General features: G+C 27.8%; 1 protein-coding gene across 2 annotated transcripts in view; it reads right to left on the bottom strand.

The window, feature by feature from the left end:
- The window catches only part of LOC129963442 (uncharacterized), a 186,532-nt gene extending 173,326 nt beyond the window's left edge, over window positions 1–13,206 (bottom strand). The window contains exon 1 of one of the 2 annotated variants that reach the window (XM_056077808.1): window positions 13,156–13,206. In XM_056077808.1, the coding sequence (XP_055933783.1) occupies window positions 13,156–13,159 (4 nt within the window). In that variant the 5' untranslated portion in view covers window positions 13,160–13,206. Of the gene's footprint in view, window positions 1–11,488; window positions 11,652–13,155 lie in introns of those variants that run through there. The other variant, XM_056077809.1, reaches the window with a different exon arrangement.
- Between the last annotated feature and the right edge of the window lie 485 nt (window positions 13,207–13,691).

Raw genomic sequence — 13,691 nt, 5'->3', positions numbered from 1 at the left:
TTCCCCGTGATCTGGGCGTCCCGGGTTCGAGTCCCGGTTTGGGCATGGTTGTTCTTCTGTTGTTCTATCTGTGAGATGTGTGAATGTGCCCTCCTGTAAAAAGAGGTTGTGCAAGCGAATGAATGATGCGTGAGTGGCAAAGTCGTACTCTTGGCCCTAGTTGGCGCTGCTATAAAAAATAAGAGACGTTCCCCCTCAGGTTTAAATCGCTGTCTTCGTAACAGCGGGCTTGTCAGTGGCAAGTGCCATAAGAAACAACAACAAATCATCTATTCATTGATCCTTTAATTTATCCGTTTAACATTATACAGTATTTATTTTTTTAAAATTCCCTTTTTAGACTCAAAAATAATAATCGTTTACTTTTCTAAGGCCTCAAATGTAATAAATGCAGCTATCCGAAAACTTTAATTCTTTTTTCACACACATGAGAAACCAGCGGTAGTGGAAAACTTTCTCGGATATTCTCTAATAAACTTGTTATGCCAGAGAGCGCCTTACTCTTATAATAGTTATGAATTATTAACTTTAAGTCGATTTAGCATTTTCACTGAATCTATTGTGTCCTCGTTGGCGAGTTATTTGGCGATTAATCTCTAGCGTGCATTAATAGTACCCAAAAATCCAATTTGTTTTTCAGACTCGTTTTTTTTCTACCGATTGCAACACAAATTTGGCAAAAAATTGCACTAGTAATCACAAAATCTCATACCAAATTTGATATATTTATGGCGTTACGTTTTTGAGTTACGTTTCTGAAAGTACAGACCTACAGATAATCAACGCTTAGTCGGATTTGGCTCAAAATTTGACAAATATCTACACTACAAATGTTAAATCTGTGTACCGAATTTTATCTATCTAGCTCTCTCTGTTTTGTAATAATCGTGTTAATTTATATTCGAACAACCTAACAGACGGACTTCCTCTGAACAGATTTTACTCAAAATTTGATAGAATTCTGCAAGTTTGGTGTAAAGACTATATACCAAATTCCAACAAGCTCACAGCATTTTTGAGTTATCTTTGTCACAGACAGACAGACGGACATTTCGCAAAAATGTGTTTTCACAACTTAGTGAGGTGTGAAGCGTGGAGATTCGTCAAACCCTCGAGTTCAAATTTTTTGTTGATTACTATACTTTCTCTATATTACGTATACGAGAAAATAGGAAAGGTGATTCTGTTCAGGAAGTAGTAAAATTTATTATTCGAGGGGGGGGGGGGATTTTCTGCTGAATGTTAACATGGGAAATATCGAAATGGATAAAAACTGTTCAGAGAAGACTATATAAAATATTTAAGAGCAACTTTTCATAAATTACAAATACCAAGAAATCAAAACTTTTGATCAAAATAATAGCCCACAAATAAAATAAAAATTTTCGAGGGATTTTAACGCCTTAAATAAAAAACTCTTACAGGATTTCTAATCTTTCTGTCCACTTTTCTTTCCTAGGAATGACAATTTCACAATCGGAACTGTTTGAAATTTGGATAAATCGCAATCAATAATTCTGTGTAATATTTATTCTACATTTTAGAGTTTTGTAGACGATAAGTGCCCCCCCCCGAGGATAAAATATATTGCGACCTCCGCTTCTTATATCTATTTTTAAAAATTGAAATATCCACATTAATATTTTTGTTTCACTCGGCGCATTTTTCTCCCCCATTTCTACATTGCCTTATTTTAAGATATTTCTGCAATGCCATATTTAAACAAAGTCTTTGTTTATTTTCTTGTGTTTTAATTTATGTAACGAGATTTATAAAATATTTAAATCGAATCTTTTATGCAAGGCTCCTGAAAGTAATCCGGCAACTTGGTGGTCTTTGCTTTAGATTATTTATCGAAAAAGTCGCTACTATCTTGGAAAGAAAGTTAAAAAGATTTTGCAGTAGTTTGCTGAGTAATCATTCCAGTTAATGAAGAAATCTTCGTTTGCTTGACTTCCAGAATGGTAGATCTTATTTTGATCCCATAATTTTACGTTTTTTTTTGTAGTCATTGAATGGAAGCAATATAATTTACTATTCAATCTAGTGTGTCTCTTAATTTTCTTAAGCGATATGAGATGAACTTTTTCAAAAAATTTATGATTCTTACGTGAATCACAAAGGGTTTCATAAACTTAACTGCAGAGAAATATGGATACTAGTGACTGTAGTATCTGCTTGTTGTGATTTCACCAATATTCAAGAATTTTTATTGTTATTGTTGTTGTTTAAGTTCCTTTTCACCCTATTTCATTGTTTTTTTGGGGGGGATGTTTGCAAACCTTTAATCAGTATTCAAAAAAGTTACAGTTTTTGTAGGGTGGAGGCACTACAGTTATTTCAAATGAATATAAATAAGTTCTGCTCATAGTATTTTGTCATCTAAAAAATATACTTGAGATAAAACTCTTTAGAAATGATTTTATTGAGAGAAAAAATAGAAAATTGACACACTACATTCGTTAAGGACATTGTTTTAAAAAAGTGTTCGACGAAATTTTAAATTTGAAAGTAAAAATCAAAAGTAAAGCTAAAATTGTTTTCAAAATGTTAAGAGACACAGATGGCATAGATGAAGATGAATTTTTCATTTTTTTTTTACATTATTTCAGCAATTACAATTTTAGTTTGAAATAAGAGTGACTTATCATCCTCAGGTGCTTAAATTAATAACTATATATTGATAAAATAAAAAAAGCCTTTTTTTCATATTTCCTACTTTCATCTTTAGAAATTAGGAAAATCTTTATCTTGTTATATGATTATCAAACAAAATATTTGCAGCAAAAGAGTTCACATTCATTTAGAGAATTCTACCGTAGGAGCTTTCAAATTCCATCAACATTATATTTATTAAAAAAAAGGGAGGGGGACGGGTAGGGAACATTTTTGCCATAGATCGTGTTTATCATATAATAGCGAAATGTATCTATCTATTATGTAAATCGATAGTTTCTGCCTGATAGTAAAACGTACACGAAATGTCTTGCATGCATGTTAAACAACCTATTTATCACGAAATTTGATAAGAGCAAATTGAAATACAAGCTTAAAATATCCGGAGGAAATTCAGATCTAATCTTTTCAAGGAAAAATAATGTGATACACTATATCCATTTTTTTCCTTATAAAGGTAATTTTTTTCATTATTTATTACGTAATGAAGCACCTCAGAATAAATGCATTACAGTTAATTAAGTTTTTACTCTAGAAATAGGACTTCAGTATTTAAAATTTAGAATACTGGTGTGTTAAACCAAGTTCCTCTCAGATACATCAATTACTTTTAAATACAGGGTGATTCAAAACAGTTGTAATGATTATAAATAATCATAACTTTCATGCAAATAATGATAGAAAAAAATGAGGGAGTTGTCTCGCCAGAATGCTATCGTATATTCCTTAGTAAATGAATTATTCTCCTTCCCTTAAATAAAAATGTTGAACTATAAACAAGCCCATAAATTCAGATTTTTCTTTTCACAGCCCCTCACACAAAACCCTCGTGAGTATAGTATAGCGGGGAAAAAATCAAATATGTGTTGTCTGTTTTTCTTTCATTCCATTAAAAGACCGGCAACTCTTAATTGATCAAGTCTTTTGACAAATTAAATACCAAAGTGATAGAAATCTACATTTTAGGTACTGAAACTGCAAAACTTTCTCTTTGTCTATTTCGTATATCAGAAAGGGAAAATTTGAATATAAAAGAGGGCTTAACGTTTTGCTTACGAACACTATGATTGCCTTGATCACACAGACAAAATTCGGAGTGCAGTTCGTTTCACGTTAGACAATATTACAATATACATGTTTGTGTGTGTGTGTGTGTGTGTGTGTGTGTGTGTGTGTGTGTGTGTGTGTGTGTGTGTGTGTGTGTGTGTGTGTGTGTGTGTGTGTGTGTGTGTGTGTGTGTGTGCGTGCGTGCGTGTGCGTGCGTGCGTGCGTGCGTGCGTGCGTGCGTTGGTATTTTACAAGCCAAACCAATTGATCAGATACCAAATTTGGCACATGCATATCTTGTAGGACCGAAATTTTAATAAGAATTTTAATTAGTTAAAAACTAAGCTGAACTTTGGTGTTTTCTACAATAATTTTCTAAAATATTATTGCCCGAAATTAAATTTTATACAGATACAAAATTTTTTAAATTGTTCTTTTTAATAATAATAATTAATAGCCATCCGAAAGTTTCCTAAATTTTGGTAATTTTTTAAAAAATATTTTTTACCCTGTTTCCAATAATAGATTATATTATTTCCTTTCTTTCAATGAATTTTCAAATTCATTGCTTCATTAAATATTTAATTGCGAAATTTTCTTCGATTGTCGAAAACTAGAGAAAAAGCTTTTTGTTTAATACCAGTGCAGTTTTACTGCACAAATAAAAATGTGAAGTTATAGTACCGCAAAAGATAGAAGATGATAAATCAGACATTTATGTTTTCAGTAGAACTCTAATGTAATGAGACAGTCTCCATTAGAAAGGTTCATGTAGCAATAAAAGTAACTTAAATAAGATAAATAAGACTTAGATTAAATAATAAATAATAATAAATAACAATTATTATTTTGGTGGAATCATGGAAGTGAAGTTATGCTCAAACGCTTTATCTGAAGTGAAATATAACTAATATCCCCGATGAATCAGCTAGTCACTTGACGCACTAGTTTAACATAATAAACAAATTTCATTACAGTAGAAAGTTGTCATAAGATGAAAGAAAAAAAATTGAAATTTTTGACATGTATACATTTTATAATAGATTAGCTAGCAATGTAAAAATCAATGAATTCTAAATGAGAAAAGAGGTAAATAAGTAATAGATATCTAGTTAGACATTCTCATTCGTCACCAAGCACTGAAGGAAAAAAAATCAAAACAAATGAAGTTGAATAAATAAAAATATTGTAAAAATAATTCATAATAAATTATAAATTCATAAATAAATTGCCTTTCAATACAGTTCGAATTTATTTCCGTAATCAACTTCTCCAAATGCTTTTTCTGTTCCAAATGAAATTCGGAAGTTATTTCTTCTCTTTATTCTAAAGTTTCTTCATTAATTGAAAAGATACTGTTAATCACACTTGTAGAACTTTTACATCAGTAAATTTTTTTTCCTAACTTCTATAGTAGATAAAAGGTTAGAAAAAAAAATAAAACCTCATACTTCATTTTTAAAAAAGAACTCAACTTTTCCAGAAGCAGACCAAAAAACATTTCATAACAAAACGGAAATTCGAGATTAAAAGAAACGGCACCGAGCGCAACATGCCTTCTTACCATGGTGCAACCAACGCCCACCGAAGGATAAAACTTTCCTTAGAGCAACTTCTTTATCCTATCTACGCTCTGTTATTTCCGAAGAGCATATCCATTGCTAACAAAACGATCCCAGAACAACAAGCAAATAGAAAAAGGAATAAAAAGCCTGCTTCCTTCGCCCGGAGTCAACAAAGGCCTCCATCCCTCGCAGTCTTCTATTCTGTGCTGTTCGCAATATTGTTTCACCACTCCTTCTCTCTCTCAGCGTTCAGATTAAATAAGTTTCTAAAGGGTTCTCGCGATACAAAAGCGGAGGACTGTTTCGCTTGTTAAGGAATTCGGAAAAGGTAAATACGGCTTGAAAGGGAATCTTTCGTAATGGAACTTTCCAGTAACTTAATTTGGCAACTGGATCGAGTGGGGTGATCGCTACGGTTACGGAGACACGTCGGAAGTGGTCGTTTCAACCAAATGAATTGGGCACGAGAAAAATGTCAGGCATCTCGAAGTTGCAAGTAGCATTTTGAGCAATTGTTACGGAAGGCAATGCTCGAAAAGAGAAAGTGAAAACAAAAACATACCAACATTATTTCGCAAATGTCGAATTCTCGAATTAAAAGTAGATAACGAAGAAAAAAATGTTAAGGCATTTTTTTAAAAAAATCTTCTTATGCAAAGTGAGAATTACAGATGTTTATTAATGACAGTTGTTTTCGGATAAAATTTACTCAGGTTTTAATAGAAAAAAAATATTTTTAGTGGAATAATACAACTTTTGTACTTTAAATATCTTATAAATTATTATTCAAATTATTAGTGCAGTCAGAAACCAGGGCACTTCTTAAGGAATTAAATGTCTTTAAAACTTTCCGTTATATGTTTACAAATCTCGAAAAATCCTTTAAAAAAATTCTACCAAAGAAGAAACTACATGAGGAATTTGCAAACTATAGCTCTAGCAATCCGTCCTATAAAGCATCATATTCTATGTGTTATAATTTTTATAATACGCGGATATTAACCCTTTAATGTGCCATTTTTTTCTAGACATATTATGTTAAAATATTTTGAGGCTTGAAATTAGAATAAGAAAAGGGATTCATTTAGCTGATTAGATACATTTAATTTGATTAATTTATTAGTTTAGTTAATTAATAATTAAGTAACAATTCAAGACACATCATTTGGTGTGAGATAAAAAACTGAAGCATCTAAGTTTCTGTCTTTCTAAAAAAAATTTGTCAGAACTTATGCCAATAAATTATAAATTATACAAAGATTGATAAATTTGGTGGGAAGCATATTTCCCACGGGCCTAGAAAGGGTTAAAGTATGCCAGCCCTATCATATGAAAAAATTCTAGTATTGAATCGTTTTAAATGTTGCGCATGTAGCGCAACATGTTGCAGTGAATTTGGTGATTAGGATGACAAACTATGCACTTAGGTAAACTTCTCGTAGTGAATGTGAAATCCACGGACAGATGATTTATTCTTAAATCTATAACTGCACCCATTTATTAAGAATAACCGGAGCTTTCTTTCTCAGAAATACCGTTTCGAGATAACTTGTTGAATAAGTTTCGAATTCCTCTAGTAAAGTAAAAACGAGTCTTTCAGAGATGAAAATTTTCTACAGCAAATTGCTATAATACTCTAAACTGTAAACAATAATTATGCGAATCTTGAATACTCGAAGAATACTATTTACGAATTCTTGAATACTATTTACGAATATATTTAAGCTCAAGCAACGAATTGCTTCAGTACTGAAAAAAAAATGAATGAGATGCTTAAATTAATTAGCAATGACCTCCCCTTTTTTTAGTATTAATTAAATTCTTCAAAAATAATAATCCTTTAAATAATATTAATCTTCCCGACTTGAAGAAATCTTTATCTTAATTTTTGAATTTAAGGAAAGCAATGTTCTTTCAAGACAAAAAAATGAAAGCAAAATCTATCAGTATCTAAATTTGCAAAATGCCTCTTATAAATTATGGCAAAATCTTAAAACTATCACTTATAGAAAATTTTACCATAGGCAACCATGTTATTTAACGGATAAATTTACTTAAAGAAAATATATGCAAGAAATTATATTTTGTTTATTAACTGTAGTCTAGTAAAAATTTCTTTCTTCATTTAAATTATCGCGGAATTGCTTATAATTCTGATTAAAGATTCTGATTACATTAAAGATTAAATTATTATAAATCGCCAAATTCTATCGGGGAATTTAGTAATATATTAGCTATAAAAAGAGTCGTACATTTTAGTGATTTATTCTTTAGAATTTTCATTTTTATAAAAAATTTTTACAAGAGTTTATTCCTTCACTTTAATTAAAGTAATAAATTTCGAATTCCAAAACTCAACGATATTCAGTAAAATAATATATAGTTTCATTTATTCAAAAACTGTTTACTAGATTAAAATATAAAATATTTAAATTTTATCAACTTGAAGAAATTTTAAAAACAATTCAAAACTACGAATTTTTCCTTCAATTCAGTTCCTACAATATTCTTGATTTCTAAGAAAAATTTCTAATTATTTGAGACGAAATTTAGTTTTCAAAAATTATTACTCAGGAAAAATCTTTAAAATATTGCTGAACCAAAAAAATAAATAAGTGAATAAGAGAAATGCGGTCCTCTATATCCATTCTAGTAACTAAATAGATATCAAAATTAAAGTAACACTGAGCACTTGACGCATATCATGTGAATATCGACTCTGTCAGCGGCCAAAACAAAAATATTAAATATTAATGATTAATTCTGTGTGAAACCAACAAACATTTACCATTTAATTAAAAAAATATTAAAATATCATAATGATTGCCTATCATTTTATCATTATTTATTTTAAAATGCAAATATCGTCTGCGACTTAATTAATATCTTCATTTTATTTATTCCAGATCAAAAATTTAGCTTCGTGATTTTTGTTTACAATTTTACTGTAACGTTCATAGACATAAATTTCATTTAATAATTCGACATTGTAAGTTTTAATATGATAAAAAACATTTTAATGATACTCATTTATAGAAAATTATGTGTTTTATGACATCTAGGAATTCATATAGTTTGTGAAATATGAGGAATTGAGTCTTCTTATGCTTTTATTAACGAAGTTTAAAATCACGATTCAACGCAACGAAGAAAAGATTAGAAACAATTTAGAGTTAATCATAAAATACTGCTCATCTTTGATCATAATTATTGGAGAATTTTTTCACCTACCGTCGTCTCCAACGAATATCGCGATGGAAAAAGATCAATGATCCGTTGCATTTACCGTTATCATTTTTCATTTCGGTTCCGCTTTGCCGATTATTATATCAACTAGAACTAAATGAATTTTCACTCTTTGCACGGAACGCCATGATCACAGAACATTATAAATGATATCGAAATCTTAAGGGGGGAATAAGATATGAAGTAAAGTTTCCTTTTGGCAAGAAGTATCCATTCAAAAAAATTACTGTTTGGAAAGTTTAGGTTTATGTTGAAATAAAATATAAGTAATCTTATTTTAAGAAATTAATCTGATAATATTGACAATAATGTTGTTACAAAAACGATAAGTTTTAAAACGTTATATCGTTATATGTTTAATGTTTTTTTCCTGAATTTAGTATTATAAATATTAAAAAAAAGAGATAATTAATATTTCGTAGATAATTACTTCATATATTTTTTTATCTGTTCTTCTTTGATATCCTTTTTTTTCATTCTTTCAAATCAAAATATTTTTTTAAATTGAATAAGTTAGCGGAGTACTAAAGCTTATCATTAATAACATAGGAGCATATAATATAATTTTCTATCAAGTAGAATGCCCACTGCTTGAGAAAATTGTTTTCGGGAACTTTTAGAATTTTAGAATGCATATGTATACACTTCCCCGTATATATATATATATATATATATATATATATATATATATATATATATATATATATATATATATATATATATATAATTTTTAAGTAATAAGGGTAGGAAGAACAGAAAGGCAATCAACGCATTAAATACTTATTAGGGAGTAAATTCCTGGTAGATCTCAGTGTGCCGAATTACAGCATTTTCTGCTTAGAGTATCGAACAAAAAGTTAAAGTTAAAAAATACTGAATTCATACCAAATGCAATAATACGCAGATGTAGATCTTTATTGCTGTTGTATATTTATTTATATATAAATATATATAAAAGGTCTAAAAACAAGTAATGCAGATTTTAGCAAATAATACTTCTAAATATCAATTACCATTTTTATTTCTTTTTATATTACAAACAAAATAAATTTTACAAATAATTTTTTTAGGAAAAAAATAAAATATATTTTTATTGTTTTGGAAAAAATAAAATGTGGCATTAAACTTCAAGGTACTTAAGAAGTAAACAAAATTTTTATTTCTTCAAGAATGCATATTATATTTAAAAAATAATTATTCGGATTCTTTAGAATGCAAGAATGTAGATAACACATTCTGATTTAGTAGAATTAAACAAATAATGTTAATAATCAAATAGGAACCAGAGTTTAGAAACTGAAAACTGCGGCAGAAACACAGTTTTATAAATCTTGTTTGTTAAAATTATAAATGTTGTTAATTGTTAATTTTTTTTAAATAAATAGACAAAGAAACATTGATTTATCAAAAATCCACATTTTGTCTTTTTATTCTACGTAAATTAAAAGTCATTTTAATGATTAATTTATAAAACTTAAGTAAATTTGAACAATTAGCATTTGATATATTCTTCGTAAAATGCTTAGTATCAGTAATGTAGATTATATTAAAATCTTTATAACTATTCATACTTATCACTCGGTCATATAAACATTTTTACATTATCAATTATCGAAAGTAAGAGAAAAAAAGATCAAAGGAAATTCGAACCTCTAGTCTGAAACACCGTAGTATTATAAAATGTTTGGCTTGATTCGTCGTTTAATATGTTATTTTTTACTAAAAATAAGTAGTAAGTAAAAAATAACATTGTAATAGTATAATGTAAGAATGAAAGCAGGAAAAACTATTGTTGCAAAATATTTTAAAAAATTTATTAATATTAGGAAAATTCTTAAAATAAAAGTTAAGTTCGTCTCACTATTTTTTTTTATTTTAAAATGGCAGGAAAATGATTTTATACGATAATATGCTCTAGATAGATTTCAATTGTATCACAAATTTGTATCAAAGTTGTATAAAATATCAATTATATTATAAATTATCCTAATTTATGGATAAATTCAATTTATAAATAATATCACATTTCAACGAGTCAGTTATTTTTAAAAATACTTTTTAATTGTCATTTAATTTTACCACTTCCAAAACATTCCTTTACACTATCGCATATAAAAATTATTGGAAATATTTGATTTGGGCAAAGGAAATCGGAGCTATGAATTTAGCTCCATTATTGCCATTAAGCAGAAAATTATGGTTAATAAGACATTTTGATAGAAAGATATAAGTAAATATCCTAAAAAGAAATGCCTTATTTTCTCCCTCCTCTGCAACTTTAAAACTAAATATATAAAAAGAAATAAAATATATGTTCTGAGATAAAAAAATTTTTAATGAAATGAAAAAAAAAAATTTTTTTTAATCCTTTATTTTATTAAGACGTATACACTTTAGATCAATATATATCCAATTACGTACATACAAAAATGATTAAAATAATTCTTCTTAGTTTTTACTTTTTCCCACTTGCAATAATTTTAATTTTATATAAAAAATAGCAAATATCTAAAATCTATAAAGAGACTAATATTTATTTTTAAAATTCATATAATGAGCTAAAAAAGTGAATATTTCAGAAAATTTTCAAATATACTTTTTTCTGGAATTTTTTTATATTTAAATTTTACATGTATTCTTGAAATTGCTTTTATAGAAGAATTTTATTAATTTTTGAAAACAAGTCTGTGTAATTCTTTAACAACTTGAGGCAAATATTGAGAAATATTTCACCATAAATATTATATAAATATTTAATTTTTAAACTTTCACTTAATATTAAAGTCTTAATATTAAGTGATTAATATTATAGTCTTATTAAAAATATTAAGTGATATTAATATTATAGTCTTATTAAAAATATTAAGTGATTAATATTATAGTCTTATTAAAAATATTAAGTGATTAATATTATAGTCTTATTAAAAAAAATTTTAATGATTGTGCAATCTTACCTTTCAATAGAGTTTGCTTCAGATAAAAATATTCAGTATCCAAAATAATCTTTGTCAAGGGTCACTCATTCGCACATGAGCGATTTTTCAAAAACAAGCATTGAATTTGACCATGCTTGCATCCGCATGGCAGAAGTGATGTTCGAGAACTGACCGTTTTTTCGTAAAGCCGGACCTCATCTGCTACTTTTCCGCCATTCAAGCGGACCGCTCTCGGTCGCCGCCAGGGGGCGTCTTACACTAAGGAGCAGAAGCGAAACTTAACGGAAGCAGCGCGTATCGAATACTATTCAAGAAGCTGTGCGATTTAATCAGTTACTTCACACAGCAGGTTAATGGTGTTTTTATTAAAAAATGATTGCGATTTGTAGCAATTGAGTGAATGCGCTTTGCAATAGATGTGTGGGGAATTTTTTATCTAAATAACATAATTACGAATAATAGAATAAAAAAAAGAAACTTTCAATGAGGTTTTTTTTTAGCAATCATTAAACGCGATACTAATTTGATAATTTTGTGTTTGATTATTTTTTTAGAAAAACTTGAAATCTTATATAGTTTGCTTATAAGAATAATGAGTTTTTGTTTGCTTTAACTTTTACTTTTGAATACTCTTATATATTGAGGATAATATTTAAAGAGTTTCTATTTCAATGAAGCGAAGAATTCTAATAGATAACTTAAATTCGATTTAGATCAAAGTAAAAAAGCATTTTGACAATTTTTTTCCAATTAACAGATGGCATCTTTCATTACAGTTAAAATAGACCTGAAACCGAAGTTTGTACCGAAGTTCAGACGATTTTATATTTATTATTAGTCCTAATTCACCTTGAAAGGATTTGTCAATTAAAAATAAATAACAAGAAATAATGTAAACTATATAATATCTTGCTGTTTTTTTTATCTTTGCTTTTAATCTAATTTTTATATTTTTTATTTTTTGTGGAAATGGACTCGATGAGTTAATACAGCATAAACCATAATTACTGTAAAACTACAGTTGCATGTACAATTATATTTGTCATACAAGTATGACAATACACGAACTAATCTCGATTTATGCAAATTAGTTGCCTATAGCTTTTTAAATTAAAACTGCTAATTCACTATTGAAAAAAATTATATTAATAATAATTATAATCAAATGCATATTATAAATATGTATATAATAAAATATATAAAATAAATAACATCTATCATTGAATATATATATATATATATATATATATATATATATATATATTATAATTACTATAAAATTACAATCCTTAGTATTTATTCACTGTTTTTATTTTCCCTGACTTCTTCAATAAATTTTATGAAAAAAAAATAATAATAAATTAAAATATTATCTGCTCAGTTTTTCCAGTTTCGAAAACAATAATATCATAAAACTTCTAATGAGAGATTAAAAATGAGATACTGAAAACATGACAAATCTTTTGGGTCTCTTCAGACATGCAATTTAATTTTATAAACGGATTTCTGATAATGCAATAGATGAGTGATATATTACAATAAATATATTTCGGAGAGGGGGGGATTTTGCATATCATTTCAAATGAAGAACGAAATTTAACTATAATGGCAACTTTTATCATCCAAAACTAGTTTTATTAGAAGCACATCTTAAAAGTAATAGAACTAGAAGGCAATTAAATTACCCATCTTGTAAACTTTCAAACAGGCAGCAAGCACTATAAAGCTACTTGAGTTCTTGCCCGCTTCGGCGCTACTAGAAAAATGCAGCGTAGCGCTGATTATCTTCTTTGATGCTGGCGTTTCCTGACAAAAGAATATAAAAAAAATATTTAAGTAGTTTGAAGTACACCGAAAAATCGTAGCATAATAATGTGTTTTGTAAAATAAATATTTTTTTTACTTTATTTCAAAAGTTTACTCTTAATTATATAGAAGTGATAAAGAGTACATAAAAAAATGTGTTTACGATTGCCGCCAATGCGTTTGTACATACTCAGAAATTAAAGCAAGAAAATGTACTGTTGTAAATTAAACTTAAGAAAACTTTTTAAACTTTATTAGACTTAGAGAAAAAGACTGTGAGAGAATAAAATTGATATTTAAAAGGTTTTTTAAAACTTGTTTTATGGTGTAATAATCATATTGGTTTAAAAAAAAGAGAGACAGAAAGTTATTGAAAAAAGCGAATATTTTTAAATAAAAAAAAACTCTAACTATA

Source organism: Argiope bruennichi, chromosome 3, assembly GCF_947563725.1.
Source record: "Argiope bruennichi chromosome 3, qqArgBrue1.1, whole genome shotgun sequence".
Classification (NCBI taxonomy): Eukaryota; Metazoa; Arthropoda; class Arachnida; order Araneae; family Araneidae; genus Argiope; species Argiope bruennichi.
Note: the sequence above shows the minus strand (reverse complement) of the source record. Positions and strands in the feature narration are given on the sequence as shown.